The 21468-nt window shown below is 40.0% G+C and overlaps 1 protein-coding gene across 1 annotated transcript in view; it reads left to right on the plus strand.

Moving 5' to 3' along the window:
- Positions 1-21074, plus strand: part of pttg1ipb (PTTG1 interacting protein b) — a 78513-nt gene extending 57439 nt beyond the window's left edge. The window contains exons 5-7 of the mRNA XM_028807491.2: positions 13990-14055; positions 14937-14983; positions 20303-21074. Coding sequence (XP_028663324.1) covers positions 13990-14055; positions 14937-14983; positions 20303-20346 — 157 coding nt within the window. The 3' untranslated portion in view covers positions 20347-21074. The remainder of the gene's footprint in view (positions 1-13989; positions 14056-14936; positions 14984-20302) is intronic.
- Positions 21075-21468: the final 394 nt, after the last annotated feature.

Here is a 21468-nt window from a genome sequence, read left to right on the forward strand (position 1 = left end):
TGCGATCATTTTGTTAAACCCCTCACTGCTCACGGTGGTTATTGGACACATATCCTTGGCTATATGGTACGTGATCGCCTCTGTTATTTCCCGGTGTCTTTGCGAGCTAGGCACAGGGCCGCTGCTGGCCAAATGGGTGCCCTAAGCAGAAATTTACTTTTGTGCCCCCTCCCCCAAATATTACGGAAGTAAAAATAAAATAATAAAAAAAACACCTACTATAGGGGCCAAAATAGAACTTTATTCAAATAAAAGTAAATACATAAATAAATTGTATCATTTATAAATTACAATTGTAGCTCTACAGCAAAAAATACAAACTAAAATTACACTTTAAATAAAACATTTATAATAAAATAAACAATAATAAACTGAAATAAAATCAACACTGTCATCTGCTGGAGCTTTCCAAAGTTCAAAATTTACAAAGGCACACTTCTGCTTTTTCTTAAGGCAAAGTCGTAAATGAGCTCTTCATATGATAAAGCCTTTGCTAATTCAGAGTTGATGCTGACAATTGCCAGACCACTCATGCGCTCTTGTGCCATAGATGAGCGCAAGTACGTTTTGATGAGCTTCATTTTAGAAAAACTTCGCTCAGCAGAGGCAACAGTTACAGGGAGTGTCACTGCTATGTGCACAGCAATCCAGAGATTTGGGTACAGAGGTGAGGGCGCGCGTCATCACGTGTGCTTAGCCTACTCTGCGTTCACCGAAAAATGCAATATATACGTTTATATTTTTGTTTATTTGTATGTGTATATTATTAATATTAATTTATTATTATAATATATAAAAGCGATTTTTTTTGAGCAGCTGGGATGGTGCCCCCCTGGGAGTTGGTGCCCTACGCAGACTGCGTACTCTGCGTATAGGGAGCGGCGGTACTGGCTAGGCAGATATGGTATTGCGTTGAACAATGTCCCTGATATTGTTGTCTGTGTTGTGGATGGCTGGTAATTTTTTGTTGTTGCTGTTTGTGCCTTCAGTCGTTGAAATTCTTGATAGTGTACTTTGTGGTGGCTTTTAAGGTGGTTGATGAGGTTTGTTGTGTTACCTTGGGACGTTTGGACGGAACAGGAGCAAAGTTTGCACAAGACTCGTACCTGATCAACATCACATTCCTCGAAATCGAAATAGTTCCAGACAACTGAGTATGACCCCTTTTTAGGAACTAACGATCGCATATCTGCACGTTGCTCCATCATATGTTTATTCTGACTGACTGTTATTGCTGCTATTGACTTCTACTGCTTCAGAAAGCGCTTGCAATCTAGACGCAGTAACGTCATAGTGACGCAGTCCAATCCGTAAACTCAGCCCATAAAAAACAGTTTGGTCTTTATACTGTAAAATCGCGACGATATTTATTAACTGATCGTGGGTCATAAATATCGTTATCATGAGAAAAAAAAGATTAATCGTGCAGCCCTAGGTGCAGCATACTGATTTTTCTTACCTACTCTGGTGGTCTCATATTAGACATGGTGTGCACATATGGCTTATCTTTTGGCAACATTTGCAGCACTGATTTGGAACCCCTCTGACCTTCAACCCGTGCTTTTCACTGTCTCAATATCTGTTCCTGATGTTGCCTGTAAACATCAAATTTCTTTCAGAATCCTTAATATATACATGTCCCTTGCTGGACCTATTTTTCATTTTTTTCTGCCTTGCTTTTTTCCATCCACATTAGTCTTATTGATTATTATAACTCCACCCTCCAGTCAGCACTAGATACAATATCTGATTTAAAACACAGGAAAGTCTCAAGTGTTCAGCTACATTGTATAATTCAGCGCTGTGCTTTATGAAAGCAACTGGTTGACGCTTTGAGAGTGACACATAAGACTGGCCTTCACTATGTATGCCTAAGCTTTCTCCAACCATCAAAAAGGCTTACAGAGCAGCACTAACTGTAGCCAATAATGCTTACTGTGACAGAATGATACAGTGGCTGTGATACTCTTAAGGGTTTTGATCTGTGTGGCTAATAAACTACTTCACCCTGGAATTCTTCTCCACCACGCTTATTAAATTCTGCCTTAATGCCATAATCCCGGCTATTATGATAATACTACATCCTTTGAGAGTGGCTCAGTGTCGGCTATTTCGAAAATCGCTTCTGCAACCCTGACATTATAGTCTGGTCTTGATGTTGACAATCTGAACAATTTTCAACCTGTCTTTAACGTACTGCTTCTGTCTAAAGTTCTTGAGTGTGTTGTGACCTCCCAAGTCAGTAGTTACTTAGCTTGTAATAAACCAGTGGAGCCCTTTTGGTCTGGCTTCAGAGCACAACATACCTGTGAAACTGCTCTGTTTCATGTAACTAATGATTTGCTTATGGTACTAGACTCTGGGCAAACCAGTGTATTAATTGTTAGATCTTAGTGCAGCATTTGAAACTCTCAAGCATGATATTCTACTGTCCAGAAAAGAGAACATTCTGGGTATTGAGTGTTTTAAATCATATCTGACTGATGGGCAAGAGTTTATTAGTCTTGAGTACAGCAGGTCCAGTTCCATGCCAGTCACACAAGGAGTTCCTTGAGGCTCTGTCCTGTACCCTCTACTGTTCTGTATCTACATTCTTCTCCTTGACTAGGTTATTCATAGTTTTTGACTGGGTTATCAATTTTTGCAGAATATAGTCAAAATCTAATTCAGTGCTGAAAGTGAAAGTTCCTCAGTTTTCTCAGTACATAGCTTGCCTCCGTGAAATTAAAACCTTGATGGAACATAACTGTTTAAAATTAAGCTGTATGTAACAAAGCTGAAGTCCTGCTACATTGACACTAAAGCTCAGCCTAAGAACATGTGTTCCCAGGTTCCAGCAATCCTTATCCCCTGACCTTTTGCAAAGCCAAGAAACATGGAGACATTTTCACCACATTCGCCAGACCCATGGGGACCGACACAATCTCCGTAGCCATCCCTGTCCGTGCCAGTGGTTGCATTGAAGTCACCCATGACCAGAGGAATGTCGCCTCACGGACACTCATGAACCATTGAGTAAAGTTGTGAATAGAATGTCTCCCTCACCAAGACATCACTCATTGCAGTCGGAGCAAACACTGAGACAACAGACAAGGCACCCAGGGAGTGCCTTAATCTGAGTCTCATAATACGCTCAGTGAAAAGTGTGACATCAGACACTATCAGAAGGAGTTGATCTGCCACAGCAGTAGCTACTCCCCAAGTATGACAGCCATCAGAGTGGCCAGACCAATAAAAGGTGTACCCATGTATGGATATCAGACTAGTCCCAGGAACCTTAGTGAGTGCTGCCACTGAAATGCAGAATTTACAAAGCTCTTCCAACAGCAGAGGAGAGCCAAGACGTTCCACACAACTACCCAGATGGGCTGCCTCAAATTGGGACTCAAATAATGCAGTGCAGCGGGCAACGCCTCACCACCACAATAGTTTCGAACCCCAACAAGCCTGACCTCATTTTCTCTCCGGTGGTTTTGACTCTTCTGGGGATGAAACTCCTGAGGGCTTTCCCCCCCTCCCCTTTATAATGTGAGCAGCCTTCCTGCAGCAAGCAGAAAGGAAGGAGTCCTGTCTGCCATTTTTAGAGCTTTGACGTTTTTAGGGTGGCTGGAGTGCCAACCCGCTGGATGCAGTTTAACGTCTTACCCAGGACAACATGTGCACACTACGACATATTTGTTGCGGTCTGAACATACTGTGGATTTTATTTCTGTTGTAATCGTACATTAGTGCTTCTGCTAAATTTGTTCTGGTGCTAACCAGATACAGTTGTGTGTATTGTTGGATGATGGCAATGATCTTATTGGTGTGATTCTTTACCGCAGGTGAGTAGCAATTGTGTGTAAATTTTCTCCTCCTCCTTCATAACGCATGATCTGTCAGTTTGCAGTAACAGCCAAACAAAGCAAAATTGGAGGGCATTACATTGTCAATGATGGCTCCGTAGAGCTGTATGGGAATGAGCTGCTTATTATTCGGTGTATTTCAGTTTTTTTTTTTTTTTTTTTTAGTGTGTGTTTGTGACCATGAACTTCTTTCCAATTGAGAGTCTGGGAAATTGTGATATTCATGAATTTGAACAATTCCTTGTCCTTTTTTTTTTTTTTTTTTAATTAAAAAAAAGCAATTAGAGGGTTTGTTTTCTAAGGTCTATCATTTCTACCTTATATTTTAACAGTGCGAAACTGTAAAATGTTTATGGTGCACAAAGTTGGAAGACTTCCTTTTATCTGTACACACTTAGTCACTGTCTGTGAGTATGCTTGTAAGGAAGGTGTCACTCGCAGATTTAAGAAAATTGACTATAGTGAACTATAGTGGGATGGAATACTTCAGCAGTCTCCTAAGTCAAGTGAATAACATCCTACACAAAAAGTTTGTTTTCTGTGATGATTTTGTTTCCAAGCATTAAAAATGTATTTTAGTGTGTTTTATGCTATAAAAAGTATTAGACAGGAAAAGGGAAATGCACATTTTGCGTAAGCATTCCGGAATTCACACATTAGTGTTCTGTACAGCCAACTTGTCCATCAGTAGAAACTTTAAATCTTTTCAAAATAAACATATATGAACTTTGCACACTGCTTGGCAGTAATTTTGGCCTTTTCCTCCAGTTGGCTCAAGATAGTCAGAGGACACTTGTGCATTGTAGGTATCAGGGAATGTCATAAATTTGTAGTCACTGATATTGGTGATTTGATTGGAAGTGTTGTTGGACATTCAGTTTGTTGGACATGAGTTACTCTATCATTACTTGTGCTTGAAATCATTGAGGTATTTGTATTTAGAGTGACCATTTTACTCTCTGTAGCTTCATAGCCATTCTTGTTTGTGAAAATGCTTTGAGGGGCTAACTTTTCTAGTCACTGTTTAGGTTGTTTGACCTTGCATTAATATCCTTGTAGTTGAATCAACAGTACTCACTTGGACAACTAAACACTTGGATATTTTTTGCACACTTTTACATTTATAGTTTTTTTGGAATCCTGTGCAGCCTTTATTTTGACAGCTGTGTTTTCATGTCTACAATCTAAAGATTGAGCTCCAACTGTGGCGTTTTTTTTTTTTGTTTTGTTTTTTTTTTTTAACCCCAGAAGATGTGGAGGATATGTTGATGAATGGAGGGAAATTGCATAAATTGTTTCTCTTTATTACGGAAATTGTCATTTGTGTAAACTTGGATCTTCCACAACACAGAGTGAATTGATATCTTTTGTAACTTCAAATTTTTTTGCAAGAAAGACTAGAATATGAGCATATTATTCTGTGAGGCTGCTGTGTGCTTTTGTTGGGCATGCAATTGAGCTCTGATGTACTAAATACACTCTCTAAAGTATGGCCGAAAGTATGAGCAGACAGAAGAGTGACACCATTGTTTATACGAGTGTGCACTTAAAAATGTTAGCACCTAACATTATATAGTAATTGTGATTTAAATATATGTAATATTAAATTGCATCTTAAAAAAAAAAGTAATGTGCCACAGCAGCAGAATCCATGGTGAGAGTTTAAAAATTAAGGGAGCAACAGAAGGCCAGTGCTAAAGACGGTTACCTGTGAACGAACAGCAGAGTAAAAGTGACCTGCAGGTAAAAATTGCAAACCCTTGTCTTGATGCATTAAATAGACACAACATCCCTTAGATTTATTAATGTTTTTGGCACCCCGCCCAGGATTGGTTCCTGCCTTGTGCCCTGTGTTGGCTGGGATTGGCTCCAGCAGACCTCCGTGACCCTGTGTTCAGATTCAGCAGGTTGGATAATGGATGGATGGATGAATTTAGAAATAAGATTCCTCTCAATGTTTTGTATTGACTTGCTTGCAAATCTTGCATATGGGCTTGCATATGTCTTGTGGTTTTCTGCCCCCATTTGCTAGAAAGCCAACGTAGTTCTAGACGCCACTCCCGCTGCTCATTTTGTCAAATCAGCATGCTGGTGAAGGCTCAGATGGTGCAGAGTTTGCTATCTTATTAAGACCTGTGAGTGGATGGAAACAAGGATGCAACTCGAGTTGGAAGTACATTCTAAATGTAGCCTGTAGACTCGATTTACTAAGAAAAATGAGTACTAATGTAATTTAAAAATGTTAAAATCAATATTTATCAATACTTTGGTACTTTTGACAACTCTAGTTTGGAGGCAGGAAATGGAAACCTATCCAACAAACAGCCATTGCTTCACACCCAATGTACAAGGAGAGAAAAAAAGAAAAAGTAAATAAAAGAAAAAAAAAAGTTGTTTTTATTTCTCTGCTGCTGCTATAAATAGAATAGAAAAGTTTTTGCAGATCCTCAAAGACAGATTGTGTGGAGCACACAGTGAAGAGACAGGGCAGAAAGCACTGTTCAAGGTAAATCAATTCGAGAGGGGCCTTGATTTGAGAATCTGAAGAAAAACCATACAGAAAGAGCTAGACAGAGAACAAGAAACTAAGAAATGAACAGAAATCCAAATGTATAAAGGGCACCCCATCAACTTCTTACCATCATTATTAACCTGGAAGCTTGTTCTAAAGGGTCACAATAAATCCTTAGTAGTACGGTGATGTACCGTGTTAGTCATTATGGATACAATAAGAAGTGAAGCAAAATGACACCTTTTATTGGCTAACTGAACTGAACCTTATTATAAGCTTTCGAGGTTACTCGGGCCACTACAGCTTGCCTGAAGAAAGTCCTTTTCATCTTTGTGTTTTGTAGAAGTCAATTTGCTTAGTTTAAGTCATTCTTTGTTGTTACAAGCTAGCTATTTTATTTAGTTGCACCTCCAAGATGCCTATCAAATAGTAGCATAAAAGATGCTTTATTTAATTAAAAAAAGTGTGTGTCTGTATATTTGAGGGCTTTTTCAGGGTAACAAAGGGCTGTTTCCTCTCTCCAGGGGCCTCAAGCATAATGCCGTGCGTAGAATTCACACTAAAACATGATGTATGGACCAAAGCGTAAATGTGCATATGCACAAAAAAAATCCAGATGCATAAATGTGTGTACGCCAACTTCTAAGTTTGTGCTACATAAATCCCGGTCAGCGTGAAAAGTAACGTACGTGCACGCGCCTGCTGACACTCCCCAACTCCTCCCATTTATTATTTAAATTATTTATTATTTAAATGATGTTAACATTTTATCTGTATAATGTAATAAACCTATTTTGCTCCATTTCATCTTAAAATGATATTGTCATCATACGTAAATATGTGCTAAAGTAGCTCAGGTTGTGCAATATTATAAACTATCGCAAGTTTACAGTGAGGTAATTGTACTTATAGGTACAAACAGTTCTATAAGGAGCACTTGATGGACTGATTGATTGCGTTTATAGTTCTTGGGATGAAACTGTTTCTGAACCGCTAGGTCCGTACTAGAAAGGCTCTGAAGCGTTTGCCGTATGGCAGCAGTTCAAATAGACAGCATGGCTAAGGCAGTGTGTGCCTGATGCCGTATACCGATAATTCTCTTTCCGATCAGCTGCTGTAGAGCTGTAACTCCACAATCAGACACAATGATATAAATACTCCATGTGGTGCAGTGAGAGTAATATGGAAAAAAGATGATCCATTGTGGCAACCCCTAATGGGAGCAGCTGAAAGAAGAAGGTGCAGTGAGAGTAACAACGCTAAAGCAGTTATGGTATTTGTAATAGTTTGGCCATTCCGCGGACGGATAGATAGATAGATACTTTATTAATCCCAAGGGGAAATTCACATACTCCAGCAGCACCTTACTGATAAAAAAAACAATATTAAATTAAAGATTGATAATAATGCAGGTAAAAAACAGACAATATCTTTGTATAATGTTAATGTTTACCCCCCGGGTGGAATTGAAGAGTCGCATACTTTGGGGGAGGAACGATCTTCTCAGTCTATCAGTGGAGCAGGACAGTGACAGCAGTCTGTCGCTGAAGCTGCTCTTCTGTCTGGAGATGACACTGTTTAGTGGATGCAGTGGATTTTCCATAATTGATAGGAGCCTGCAGAGCGCTCGTCGCTCTGCCACAGATGTCAAACTGTCCAGCTCCATGCCAACAATAGAGCCTGCCTTTCTCACCAGTTTGTCCAGGCATGAGGCGTCTTTCATCTTAATGCTACCTCCCCAGCACACCACCGCATAGAAGAGGGCGCTCGCCACAACCATCTGATAGATCCCTCTCCCACTTGGACAGAGGCAGTGGTGCTGTAAGAATTATGTTTCTAGACTTCTCTAGCGCCTTCAACACAATCCAACCTCTGCTCCTTAGGGACAAGCTGACAGAGATGGAGTAGATTCATACCTAGTGGCATGGATCGTGGACTATCTTAAAGACAGACCTCAGTATGTGCGTCTTGGGAACTGCACGTCTGACATTGTGGTCAGCAACACAGGAGCGCCACAAGGGACTGTACTTTCTCTGGTCCTGTTCAGCCTATATACATCGGACTTCCAATACAACTCGGAGTCCTGCCACGTGCAAAAGTTCGCTGATGACACTGCTATCGTGGGCTGCATCAGGAGAGGGCAAGAGGAGGAGTATAGGGACCTAATCAATGAGTTTGTTAAATGGTGCGACTCAAACCACCTACACCTGAACACCAGCAAAACCAAGGAGCTGGTGGTGGATTTTAGGAGGCACAGACCCCTCATGGACCCCGTGATCATCAGAGGTGACTGTGTGCAGATGGTGCTGACCTATAAATACCTGGGAGTGCAGCTGGATGATAAATTAGACTGGACTGCCAATACTGATGCTCTGTGTAAGAAAGGACAGAGCCGGTTATACTTCCTTAGAAGGCTGGGGTCCTTCAACATCTGCAATAAGATGCTGCCGATGTTTGGTAGTGCTGCTGCTTTGCAATAAGGAGACTATGGAAGATTGTGGGTTCGCTTCCCGGTTCCTCCCTGTGTGGATAGCGCTTTGAGTACTGAGAAAAGCGCTATATAAATGTAATGAATTTTTATTATTTATCAGACAGTTTTGGCGAGCGGCCTCTTCTACGCAGTGGTGTGCTGGGGAGGCAGCATTAAGAAGAAAGACGCCTCACGCCTGGACAAACTGGTGAGGAAGGCAGGCTCTATTGTTGGCATGGAGCTAGACAGTTTGACATCTGTAGCAGAGCGACAGGCGCTCAGCAGGCTCCTATGAACTATGGAAAATCCACTGCATCCACTAAACAGTGTCATCTCTAGACAGAGGAGCAGCTTCAGCGACAGACTGCTATCACTGTCCTGCTCCACTGACAGACTGAGGAGATCGTTCCTCCCCAAAACTATGCGACTCTTCAATTCCACCCGGGGGGGGTAAACATTAACATTTAACAATATACAAAGTTATTGTATGTTTTCACTCGCATTATTATCAATCTTTAATTTAATATTGTTTTTTTTGTATCAGTAAGGTGCTGCTGGAGTAAGTGAATTTCCCCTTGGGATTAATAAAGTATCTATCTAATCTATCTATCTAATCTATCTGTAGTTCTTACTGGAACTACAATGTCCATACAGATGTTGATGTAGTCAGTAGTGCAGTCAACAACTTCCTCAATGTTCTCACTATGTGATCCCTGCAGGATATCCCAGTCTGTAGTTCCAAAACATTCTCTCAGGGCCTTCTCTGCCTCCGGGATCCAATTCCTGAATGATCGTGTGGTTGCAGGTAGGACCCTCACTTTTGGTTTCTAGTGAGGCTGAAGCAGAACCAGGTTATGATCTGCTTTCCCAAGCGCAAGCAGAGGGGTGGCGTTGTATGCGTCTTTAACGTTTACATACAGTAAATTAATAGTCTTATTTCCCCGGGTGTTACAGTCCACATACTGGGAGAAGGCAGGTAATGTTTTGTCCAGCGTCACATGGTTAAAGTCTCCAGTGATTAGCACAAGCGCTTCAGGGTGCTGCGTTTGTAACTTAGCAACAGCGGAATGGATGATGTCACTCGCTGTCTCCACGTCCGCCCGAGGAGGGATGTACACGATGACAATAATGACGTGTCCAAACTCTCTGGGCAAGTAATAGGGACGCAAACTTACGGCCAACAGTTCGATGTCCCTTAGGGACGCAAACTTACGGCCAACAGTTCGATGTCCCTGCAGCAAGTGGAGACTTTGACGTTAACATGTCCAGAGTTACACCACCTTTGTGTTTCCCACAGGTACTTGCATCTCTGTCCACTCTAACTGTGCTAAACCCGGGTAGCTTCACGTTAGCATCTGGGATGGTGGTAGTTAGCCACGTTTTGCAAAAGCACAACAAACTGCATTCTCTGTAGGTTCTGACATTTTTCACCAGTGCAGCCAGTTCATCGATTTTATTTGAGATTGAGTTCACATTTCCCAGAATCACAGAAGGCACCGAAGGCTTAAAACGCCACTTTCTCGCAAGCCGCTTCATTTTTAGCTTAGTGCCGGCTCTGCTGCCACGATACCGCCTTCTTTTTACCTCGTCGGGTAAATAGGGAATCACACCAGCACTGGCATTTGTTCTCAGCGCTCGAAGTTGAGTACTTGAATAGACGAGTCTCGGCGTGTAAAAATCCATGCCCACGTTGTAAAAGTAAGTGTGTCCAGGGAACGAATCCACATAAAATAAAGTGATAGGTGTGATCAATAAATAAAAATAGAAAAATAAAAGTAGAAAAGTACACATACACATTCAGTCATACACGGAGCTGCTGAAAAGGCTACCTCTCCTGGCGGCGCCGGAACTTAGTAACATTACATTATTACAGCGTAATTACAATCAGATGCCTTAAACCAAGCAAGTCAAACTCACTACCATTGGTGGGCCGCTTCGACTGCCATACGTGCGTCAGCGGGCCGTACTGTAACAAATACTATTATACTATTATACAAAGTTACTGTAGCTTTCTTTCCAATACTGAAAACTTTAAAAAATGTAACACTTAAAGTTTAAAGAAAAGCAATTTATTTTCATGCAGTCTCCATACAACAGTGTAGAATTAGAGTCTTAACCTCTTAGCTAGGTCCTTATTATATTACTAGGCTCACCTGCCTTTTAAGGCGACCGACTTTTATCCTCAATTTGTGTGTGCTCCATGTGTACATCAGGCATGTAAGTGTAGGGAATGAGAACATCAAAGTGCCCATTCATAACATCTCCCAAAAACCTAAGTTTTTTTTATCCCCTCGAGTGCCTGTCCAAACTTGGAGAGTAGGACTCCATAATAATATACTTGAAACTCATAGAGGAACAACTCTCCCGCTGCCATTAGCTCAGAAATGGTACCATAAGTTTGAGACTTTGACATTTCAGTGAGATACTGAAGCTCATTTGTATAAGAGATTCCTGATGGCATCATTGTAAATTCCTGAAACCTTGACCAATTACTTAAAACATGTCGTACAATGTCTGCCCGAATCTGTACCGCTAAAGACCGAGTTTCATGCACTAAATAAGTTATAGATGAGAACAAGCAAGCACCATCTCCCCTGATATTTACTACGCGGTGAGGCATTTGTACTCCCATCAACATTAATTATTTCCAGAGACATGATTCTGTCTATTTTTCCAGCGCATCGCGCACAAAAGCAAGGAAACAATGGGAGCACCAGAACTCTGCTCACATCGCGTCGCTTCGTACCGCAAGTAGTAAGTCTGTGATACCGCTACACTTTGCACTCACGGGACGGAAGGACAATCCCGACCGCTTTTATATAGTGTCTTGATGATTGATATTCATTATATTATATTCATTGCTTATATAGGAGCCTTACAGTGTGAGATTTATTTCTTTTGTCCCGACACTTGGCATCTCTTGTTAGTAACCAGTTCGTCAATATCAGGCTTGAAATCTTGTGCAGCTGCAACTTTTATGAGGGATGAAAGGTGCTCGACGGTAAGTCTTGAACGATGTGGGGTTTTGGTAGCTTTCATTAACAAAAACAATTGCTCACAAAGGTAAGTGCTTCCGAACATTGACAGTACTCTCGATGCCAACTTACGGATCTGCACATACGAGGGTGGCAGGTAAGCATACAAGCCTGGCACACCAACTTCGTTGTATTTTGCCTTCAGAATAGAATCTGACTGCACTTCAATCAATTCCATTTGGATATTCTCAGGCGCATTCTCAGCGTTGTAAGAGAACAGCGCAATGCCCTGTTTGTGTGAACTGAAATCACGAAAATGCTCACTGAATTCATTGCTCAGTAATTCAAGTTGGAAAACAAATCCTCCAAAAATCAAATTTTACTTTACTAAGTTTACTTCAAAGTTTATATTGTAAAATAAGCCGATATGCAAAAAGCCACCTGACCTACAATAATTTTACAAACTCAAAATCACAAAAATATGTTAATAAAAAACTCACCAACTTCTCGCGTCCACTTCAGATCTTCAGCTGTAGTCTGCACTAACTGTTCGTTACAATACTAGCACAAAATTACATGAAACTAGAGCAAAAAAACGTGAAAATATGCGGGCTATTACTACTCGTGATGGTCAGTTCTGCCCAGTGGCCAGTCTCAGCAGCCCAGTCACAGTAGTGTAGCCTTAGCAGGGGCGGCTCTAGGCTCGTGGCGGCCCTGGGCAGAGAAAGAATCGGTGGCCCCGTCGCCTGGCAATGTCAATACGGTATCTTATGCACGGCGGATGGCCACGTCCGTTGCGGACACTGCATAGCCGCCTCGTGCTCATGACACGCTTCTATATACGCGCGTCCGTAACTTGAAAATCAAGTGGCGGCCCATGATATTCTCATTACAGCAAAACATTATAATACTACATATAGCTTACTGCTCCGACTCGAGCAACATTTGTAAATACAGCATACTAATTAACAAGAAACAGAATGTTTTTCGGCCACATTGCCATCAGCTGTATCGTTATTTTCTCTTTCTGTTTTATATTCAATATATATTGGCGTGGCGGCCCCTGGGATTTGGCGGCACTGTGCAGGTGCACAGTTTGCACATGCCTAAGGCCACCCCTGCTGCAGCCTAGCACTTCAGTTGTGACACTGCGGCTCATTAACTTTGGACAAGGCTCGTGGCTATACTAGCAGATGACGTTTCCGGTACCGTAATGCCATGGGAAACGCGCTTTTGTCAGAAGGCAGAAGTAAGAAAAGTCAATAAGTAACACCGAAGATGCAGAATGATTCAATCACAAACGATAGTAATCATTTTGTACAAGTTCAGTGCTAACTAGGATCTGTCATGCAGGCCGCACAGATTTCTGTGGCGGGCTGCGTGTTTGACATGCCTGCCTTAAACTAATACACTGAAATTAACCGCATATTGTTTATGTAATAAAGCCACGTCAGGATTGTGGATCTAAAAAAGAAAGGGAAACCAAACTGGAACAAAAGCACTGCTTTGACAATGGGTGCTGCCAGTGTGCAAAACCGAGAGGAGAATTTGTGTATGCCAAGTTTAGTTTTTGTACATTGCGATGTGAGTGTGGAAATGGGTGCCCGCAACATTTTTGTGCATACACACGGTTTATACATGAGGCCCCTGGTCTGCAGCTGTCTTGCTTTCCCAGTATTGTAGCTTCATCTTAGTTGTCAGTATTCCTCCTTTCTTTACTGTCAGCACATAGTGCACCTCTGATCTCATTCCCACCTTTTAAAGGGCCACTGCACAAGTGCTGCTCGCCGCATTTGTCTCTACAGAGGTACACAATTATTTAACTCCTGGGAATTTCTGCTCCAGTTCACATGGAATACATTCAAGATGTGATAATGTTGCAGAAGCTCTTGATCCAGAACCAAATGGCAGTTTAAAATTACAGCCAGCTTCCATTACATGTGTATTTTGGATATCCTGTTTAAGTATAGTTACTGTATACTTTCTTATATTAGTTTGTGTGCTTGCACAGGTATTTTCAATATAGGTGTTGCATGCAAATAGCATCTATCTATAAAATTAAGATTAAAAATTAACAATCATGGTAAAAATGTCATTGCTTGAGTATTTTTTAGACAGATGCATGATATTGCACAGATGTAAAAGTAAGAGTTTGATTCATTATATTTTTTTTATATTTTTAACTAGACCTGATAAGGATGAAGAAAAAATAAAGCGTCAAAATGAGCAAAGGAAAATTCGTCAGGAGGAAAGGTAAGCTGAACCTAAAGGATGCAAGAAGCTATAATACATGAAATTATATTTGATCATCTGATTATATACATAAGTAGTGGTAAGCCCCTGATTTTTTTTTTTTTTTTTGTGTATCTTATAAAATACAACCCCTGATTAATGTTACACCATTATATCAACGTGTAATAAAGCCCAAATGCTTCTGAGCACACACTTTTTTTATACACACATAAGACCTCATAAGACTGTCACAGAGGGGGCTAAAACTCTGCAAATACTTAAAACGCCTTGAGCTACTACACTGTAAAGTAGTTTCCATCTACAGTCTTTGAAAGGAGACACCTGCTTCAGACCTCTGTAATGTTTTACATTTACAGGCGAGTCTGTGGACCTTAAAGGTGAACTACATACAACTGACAAACATAAAAAGGAATACTTAAGTAAATACAAATGAAAATCAAAAATATTTATGACTATATACTCCTAATTTTACATTATTCCTACGTAGTATCTGTTTCAATTGAAAAGAGTACACTTTTATTATAAAATAGTGTTTTGCAATAACCATCAACAAAAGACAATTCTCTCAGAAAAGCAGGAATGTTTTACTTATGGGCAATTTTATATAGCATGTTAAGAGTACGTAGCTCCAGTGACCTATGATCATATTATTATAATGACAAATATTGTTTACAGAAAAGTACCTTGTTAGTTACTTGGTACTTCTGATATACCTGATTAACTGATGGCACTATAACTGAGGCCCATTAAGACATTTCCTGGGTGAAGCTGGGTACCACAGCTAGTGTGTGTGTGTATTTTCTCATTTCAATTTCTCGTGGAAATGTTTAAGTTCTATTTTATGAACTTGTGTCATTGTATTTTTCTCTGTATCCCTTCAGAAAAAATGAGATGAGAATGAGACATGAAGAAATCCGGCAGAAATATGGTGAAGTTTTTTTAATATTCTTTTTACATATATTGGAGAGATGCCTGTTGCAAATATTCCACTTTCCATATCCCTGCTATTCAAAACACTCCTGCATAACATATTGTATCAACATTTTGATTAATTTAGGTGTACAGTATTCAGTTTCAAGTATTTGTCATTAGAATTGATGCTTATTAAACTTGATATGGTGTTCCATTTTTTTGTCTTCAATTTTAACTTTTATGTAGTGATCTTCATAATAGTTTACAGACTCATTTTATTAATAGCAGCAGTAATACCTTTTGAAGTCTTAAACATATTTTGTGATGAAGGGCAAATTTAAACAGCATAAATTAACAGGAGATACACCAAATTTCTCATGTATTTCATGTGCACTTTAGATCAAACTGTGTATCTACTACTTCAAAATGCAGAAAATAGTATTTACTGTTACTTCACTAGTCAAGAGTTTACTGAAGTACGAGCATGTAGCAACTTTGAGCAGGCAACATCTACACCTCCAGAGCTTAGGTCTAAGGATAAGGAATTAAGGATTTGGGGTAAGGATTATGCCAATATGAGCACAGTTGCATCCTTTCAAGCCTCCCTCCTAAAATGGAATAAAATTCAAAATTTTTTTCATATAGAAAATGTAGTGCCTTTGGAAACCGCAGCTTGTTTTCTGTCTTGGAAAAGTAGCAATTGTCTACAGACTTGCCATGAACACACAGACGCATTAATTGCCTGTGTAACTACTGCTGATATTTCATGTGCTTCTCTTGAAATGAGAAGAAAACAGTAAGTCCAATCAATTCCATTCATTTCCCTTTCTGGCTTCTGAAAGGTTTAAAGAGTCAGTTTTGAATCGGTGGATATCAAAACTGGATAAGGTGTTTATTAGTCTGATGTGAATGCCCCAGCAATAAAGAGGATAATAGCCGCTGCCTTAGAGGGTTGAGGGCAGAGTATGTACATCTTAGGGGGCAATAATATGCTGACTGCACACAGATACATGGCCATGCTAGCAGTAAACTGCTTTCAGTGTGTTCACGATGTATAAATTACAGAAATAATACATTTTGTGTGTTAAGTATATTATTCTAATGCTTGTATTTCAAGAAATGTACATACATTATGTAACACATAGACTGTCAAGTGTAGCATTCTATAATACCTCCAAGACTGTTGGAAGATACTGAGGCAATGTGGCAAAGTTTAAAAAAACAAAAATAAAAAGGTTCTGTTGCATGATGTACGATTCAATATCATTCTTATGAATTGTTTTGCATTTTTTAAGATGACAGTTTCCCCATTTGGCATCTTGTTCTAAATTTTCCTACATTAAATGCATTGTTGTTCAAAGGTCTTAATAAACCTCTTTATGTTAAATTGCAGTGTTAAAGCATTTGTTGCAAGATGATAAGTGGAAAATACATTTGAATCTTTACTTTTTAATGATAAATGATGTGTTTGGAAACGGTGCAGAAGCTGAGTTTCATTTAAGGTTGTCACATACAGTACACTATTATACTGTAGACAGAAGAGTACCTTTTTCAAAGCTGCCCCTTAGTTTTGCTAGAGTGTTACTTAGGTGTTTTTGAGTATTATTTGGAGAACTGGTTGTATGCTGTTTTTTTAGTAACAATGGTGGAAGGTATGGGAAAGGTTGGGTTGTACACACAACAGGGTGTAAGTAAATGTTTTCTGGTTAGCCAACCTGTTGGCATTCCTATAATGTAATCGCCATATATTTACTATAAACAGTGATTAATACAGAAATATGCAAAAGCAAAGCAAAGTAACAAAACGCTTTTGTTTTAGTTTATTGTTGTTTCTAGTATATGTAAATGTGTTAGTTGCTTTTTTTAATACAGTATATAAAAATTTCATGGAACCCAGCCACAGGGGATGCACAAACCAGTGTGTTTCTTCATGCCAGTCCCAAACCCGGATAAGTGAGGAGTGTTATGTCAGGAAGGACATGTGGTGTAAAATTTTGCCAGATCAATATGTGGACAATACCACTTTCCATACCAGATTGGTCAAGGCCTGGGTTGTTAACTGCTGCCACCAGTACTGTTAGCGAACAAGGTGCTGGCAGAAATTGGGCTACTGTCGGCCGAAGGAGGAGAAGAAGAGAGGGGGAGATGTATCCAGAGGCAGGAGGAGAGGAGGAAGGTAAAGAGTAGAACTGAGGGTAGGAAGTTTGAATGTTGGTAGTATGACTGGTAAGGGGAGAGAGTTGGCTGGTGTGATGGAGAGAAGAAAGGTTGATATATTGTGCGTGCAAAAGACTAAATGGAAGGGGTTACGGCCAGGTGGATCAGAGGTGAACAAATTATTCTATCATTTTGTGGATGGGAAGAGAAATGGGGTAGGGGTTATTCTGAAGGAACAGTATGTCAAAAGTATTTTTGGAGGTGAAAAGAGTACCAGAGTGATGATTATGAAATTGAAGGTGTGATGGTGAATGTTGTTAGTGCATATGCACCGCAAGTTGAGTGTGCGATAGATGAGAAAGATGATTTCTGGAGTGAATTGGATGAAGTAATGGACAGTGTACCCAAGGGAGAAAGGAGTGGTGATTGGAGCAGATTTCAATGGACATGTTGGTGAAAGGAACAGAGGGGATGAGGAGGTGATGAGTAGGTGTCAAGGAGAGGAATGAAGGTCAGATGATATTGGATTTTGTGAAAAGGATGGACATGGCTGTGGTGAATATGTATGTTAAGAAGAGCAAGTAACATAGGGTAACGTACAAGTGTGGAGGAAAATGCACACAGGTAGATTATATCCTATGGAGAAAGGTCAATCTGAAGGAGATTGGAGACTGCAAAGTGGTGGCAGGGGAAAGTGTAGTTAAGCAGCATAGGATGGTGGTCTGTAGGATGACGTTAGAGATTAAGAAGAGGAGGAGAGTGAGGGCAGAGCCAAGGATCAAATGGTGGGAGCTGATAAAAGAAGACTTTAGGGTTTAGTTCAGGGAGGAGGTAAGATAGGCACTGAGTGTTAGTGAAGTGTTACCAGATAGCTGGGCAACTACAGCAGCAGTAGTAGAAGTAGTACTAAGTAAGTAGTAAGGGTGAACAACAAGAAGGGTGCTTGGCATGACATCTGGACAGAGGAAAAGGAAACCAGATGGTGGAATGAAGAAGTACAGGAGAGTATACAGAGGAAGAGCTTGGCAAAGTAGTGGGATAGACTGATGCTGAGGGTAGACGAGTACAAGGAGATAAGGCGTAAGGTGAAGAGAGAGGTGGCGAAGGCTAAAGAAGAATTGTATGAGAGGTTGGACACTAAGGAGGAAGAGAAGGACCTGTAACGATTGGCTAGACAGAATGACTGAGCTGAGGAAGATGTGCAGCAGGTTAGGGTGATAAAGGATAAAGATGGAAATGTACTCACAAGCGAGTAGAGTGTGTTGAGCAGATGGAAAGAGGGGCTGATGAATGAAGAGAATGAGAGAGAGAGAAGGTTGGATGATGTGGAGATTGTGAATCAGGAAGTGCAATGGAGTAGCAAGAAGAAAGTAAGGACGGCTATGAAGGGGATGAAGAATGGAAAGGCCAGTCCAGTTGACGTCCCTGTGGAAGCATGGTATGGAGTATGGAGAGATGGCAGTGGAGTTTTTAACCAGATTGTTTAATTGAATCTTAGAAAGTGAGAGGATGCCTGAGGAATGGAGAAGTGTGCTGGCAGATTAAGGGGGATATGCATAGCTATAGTAACTACAAGGGGATAAAATTGATGAGCCACAGCATGAAGTTCTGGGAAAGAGTAGTGGAAGCTAGGTTAAGAAGGGAGGTGATGATTAGTGAGCAGCAGTATGGTTTCATGCCTGGACCGAGCACCACAGATGCGATGTTTGCTCTGATGGTATTAATGGAGAAGTATAGAGAAAGCCAGAAGGAGTTACATAGTGTCATTGTGGACCTAGAGAAAGCATATGACAGGGTGCCACAATAGGATTTGTGGTATTATATGAAGAAGTTGGGAGTGGCAGAGAAGTATGTAAGAGGGAAGTGTGACAGTGACAGTGATGAGGTCTTCGGTAGGAGTGACTGATGTATTCAGTGTGGAGGGGGAATCACATCAGGGATCAGCTCTAAGAACTTTTTTATTTGCAGTGGTGATGAACAAGTTAACAGATGAGATTAGACCGGACTCCCTGTGGACTGTGATGTTTGCTGATGACATTGTGATCTGTAGCAAGAATAGGGAGCAGGCTGAGGAGACCCTGGAAAGGTGGCGATATGTTCTGGAGAGGAGAGGAGTGAAGGTCAGTAGGGAACAAGACAGAATATATGTGTGTAAATGAGGTGGTCAGTGGAGTGGTGAGGATATAGGGAGTAGAGTTGGCAAGGGTGGATGATTTTTAAATACTTGGGGTCAACATTACAGAGTAACAGGGATTGTGGAAGAGACATGTAGGCAGGGTGGAATGGGTGGAGAAGAGTGTTAGGAGTTATTTGTGACAGACGGGTATCCGCGAGAGTGAAAGGGAAGGTCTACAGGACGGTAGTGACACCAGCTATGTTAAAACAAGAGACAGAGATGGAGGTAGCAGAGTTAAACATGTTAAGATTTGCACTGGGCGTGACGAGGATGGACAGGATTAGAAATTGAGTACATTAGAGGGTCAGCTCAGGTTGGGTGTTTGGGAGACAAAGCTAGAGAGGCGAGATTGTGCTGGTTTGGACATGTACAGAGGAGAGATGCTGGGTATATTAGGAAAAGGATGTTAAAAAAAGAGCTGCCAGGCAAGAGGAAAAGAAGGCCTAAGAGGTGGTTTATGGATGTGGTGAGAGAGGACATGCAGGTGATGGGTGTGACAGAGCAAGAAGTACAGGAAGACATGGAACAAGATGATCCGCTGTGGCAACCCCTAATGGGAGTAACCGAAAGAAACAGAATATAAATGCACCATGGAATAAGGAAGAAAACAGACAAATAGTGCATTCTAAGCTGCCTAAATAAACACAGTGGTCCGCACCTAAATCCTTGAATTTGTGCTGATTCTTTTCTTGCTTTCTAAAAAAAAAAAGTAGCAGCTCTGCATATTACACAGCTTTACACTGCAAATGTTATTGTTGCTGTATTGCCATTGAAGTAATTTAAGTGCAATGTTTTCTATTTGCAGTTTGTTATTGTATTAAGCTCTTCTCTGTCAGGTTTTATTTATAATTAACAAGTGTTCAGCTTTGTTAAAGTCTATATCTTGCTAGCTTGGACAGCTAACACAACATTGGTTGATAAAGTGGTTTATTTGCAGATTTACACTTCTGATGTTGTGTGTTTTGATTTATTTATTTATTTTATGTATTTATTTATTTTTAGGACTAACTAAGGAGACTCCATATTCCAGATTTGAAAACAGTTGAATGAAAAATGTGATGCCAAAGACTGGATAAACTGGATAACCAAAAGAATGATCTTGTTTTAATCTCATTTAATCACCTACAGTATATTTATAAATTTGCTACTTTGCCTGTCAAGCCTTGTCCATTTTTTTTTTTATTTATATGTTAGCTCATATTAGGACAAAGTTTTGTTTTGTTTTAAGACATTACGTGGTGATTCAGTGAAATTGTACTAATGTGGTGGAACTTCAACAAAAATGTATTCCTAATTCACTTGATGTTTTGAATTTACTTCAATATATTCAATCAGTTTAAAGCAATCTTTTGAATAATTTTCTTTAGCTAAATGAGAGATTATTATGAAGCAGTTACAGAGAGGATGGATATTTCAGAAAGCTAATATTGCTTGCTTTTTATTATTACTTTGTATTTACACAGTAACAGTAAATATGTGGAAAAAAACTAACTGGTATAGCCTTAGATTAAGTGACAGGCCAGTAATGAAGTGGTGTTATGAAGAAATCCATCAGCAGAATATGAACAGCGGGCTTTTATAGCACGTTTTAATAAACTGGTGACAATTGTTCTGGAAATTTATAGCTCGATAATCCTACGTTTAAATGTGTAAGTTATGGTCATTTTCTGTTCCAATTTAGTTGTCCTTTCACGATTTCAGTGATGTGCTGATTTAGGACATAATGCTTTATAGGCTTGGATTACATTATTTAGTAAAGTGCATTTGAGAGAAATATTGGTCTTTCATTTGTTTAAAAATACAAAATTGTAAGTTTCCGTGCGTTTATATATATATATATATATATATATATATATATATATATATATATATATATATATATATAAAATGTTTCTTAAATTCTGTAAACAAAGTTGTATTTGAAGGAGCACGCAGTGTTGGTGTCTGTCTCAGTTTCACCCTTAGCAGAGATGCATTTATGAGAAATCGGATCTTTTGTACCAGGGGCTGGCAGATGTCCAGAAATGCAAGCAAGATTGAGTTTTGTAGCAGATGTTGAACAAACTTCATATTGCGATGCGATTCTGATGAGAGATTTTTTTTTTAAGTATACAACTACAGCTGTTTTAATAATGATAAGCAGGGTTGTGTCTATTCCACTTCTGCTT

The sequence above is a fragment of the Erpetoichthys calabaricus genome, chromosome 8 (assembly GCF_900747795.2).
Source record: "Erpetoichthys calabaricus chromosome 8, fErpCal1.3, whole genome shotgun sequence".
In the NCBI taxonomy this organism is placed as follows: domain Eukaryota; kingdom Metazoa; phylum Chordata; class Cladistia; order Polypteriformes; family Polypteridae; genus Erpetoichthys; species Erpetoichthys calabaricus.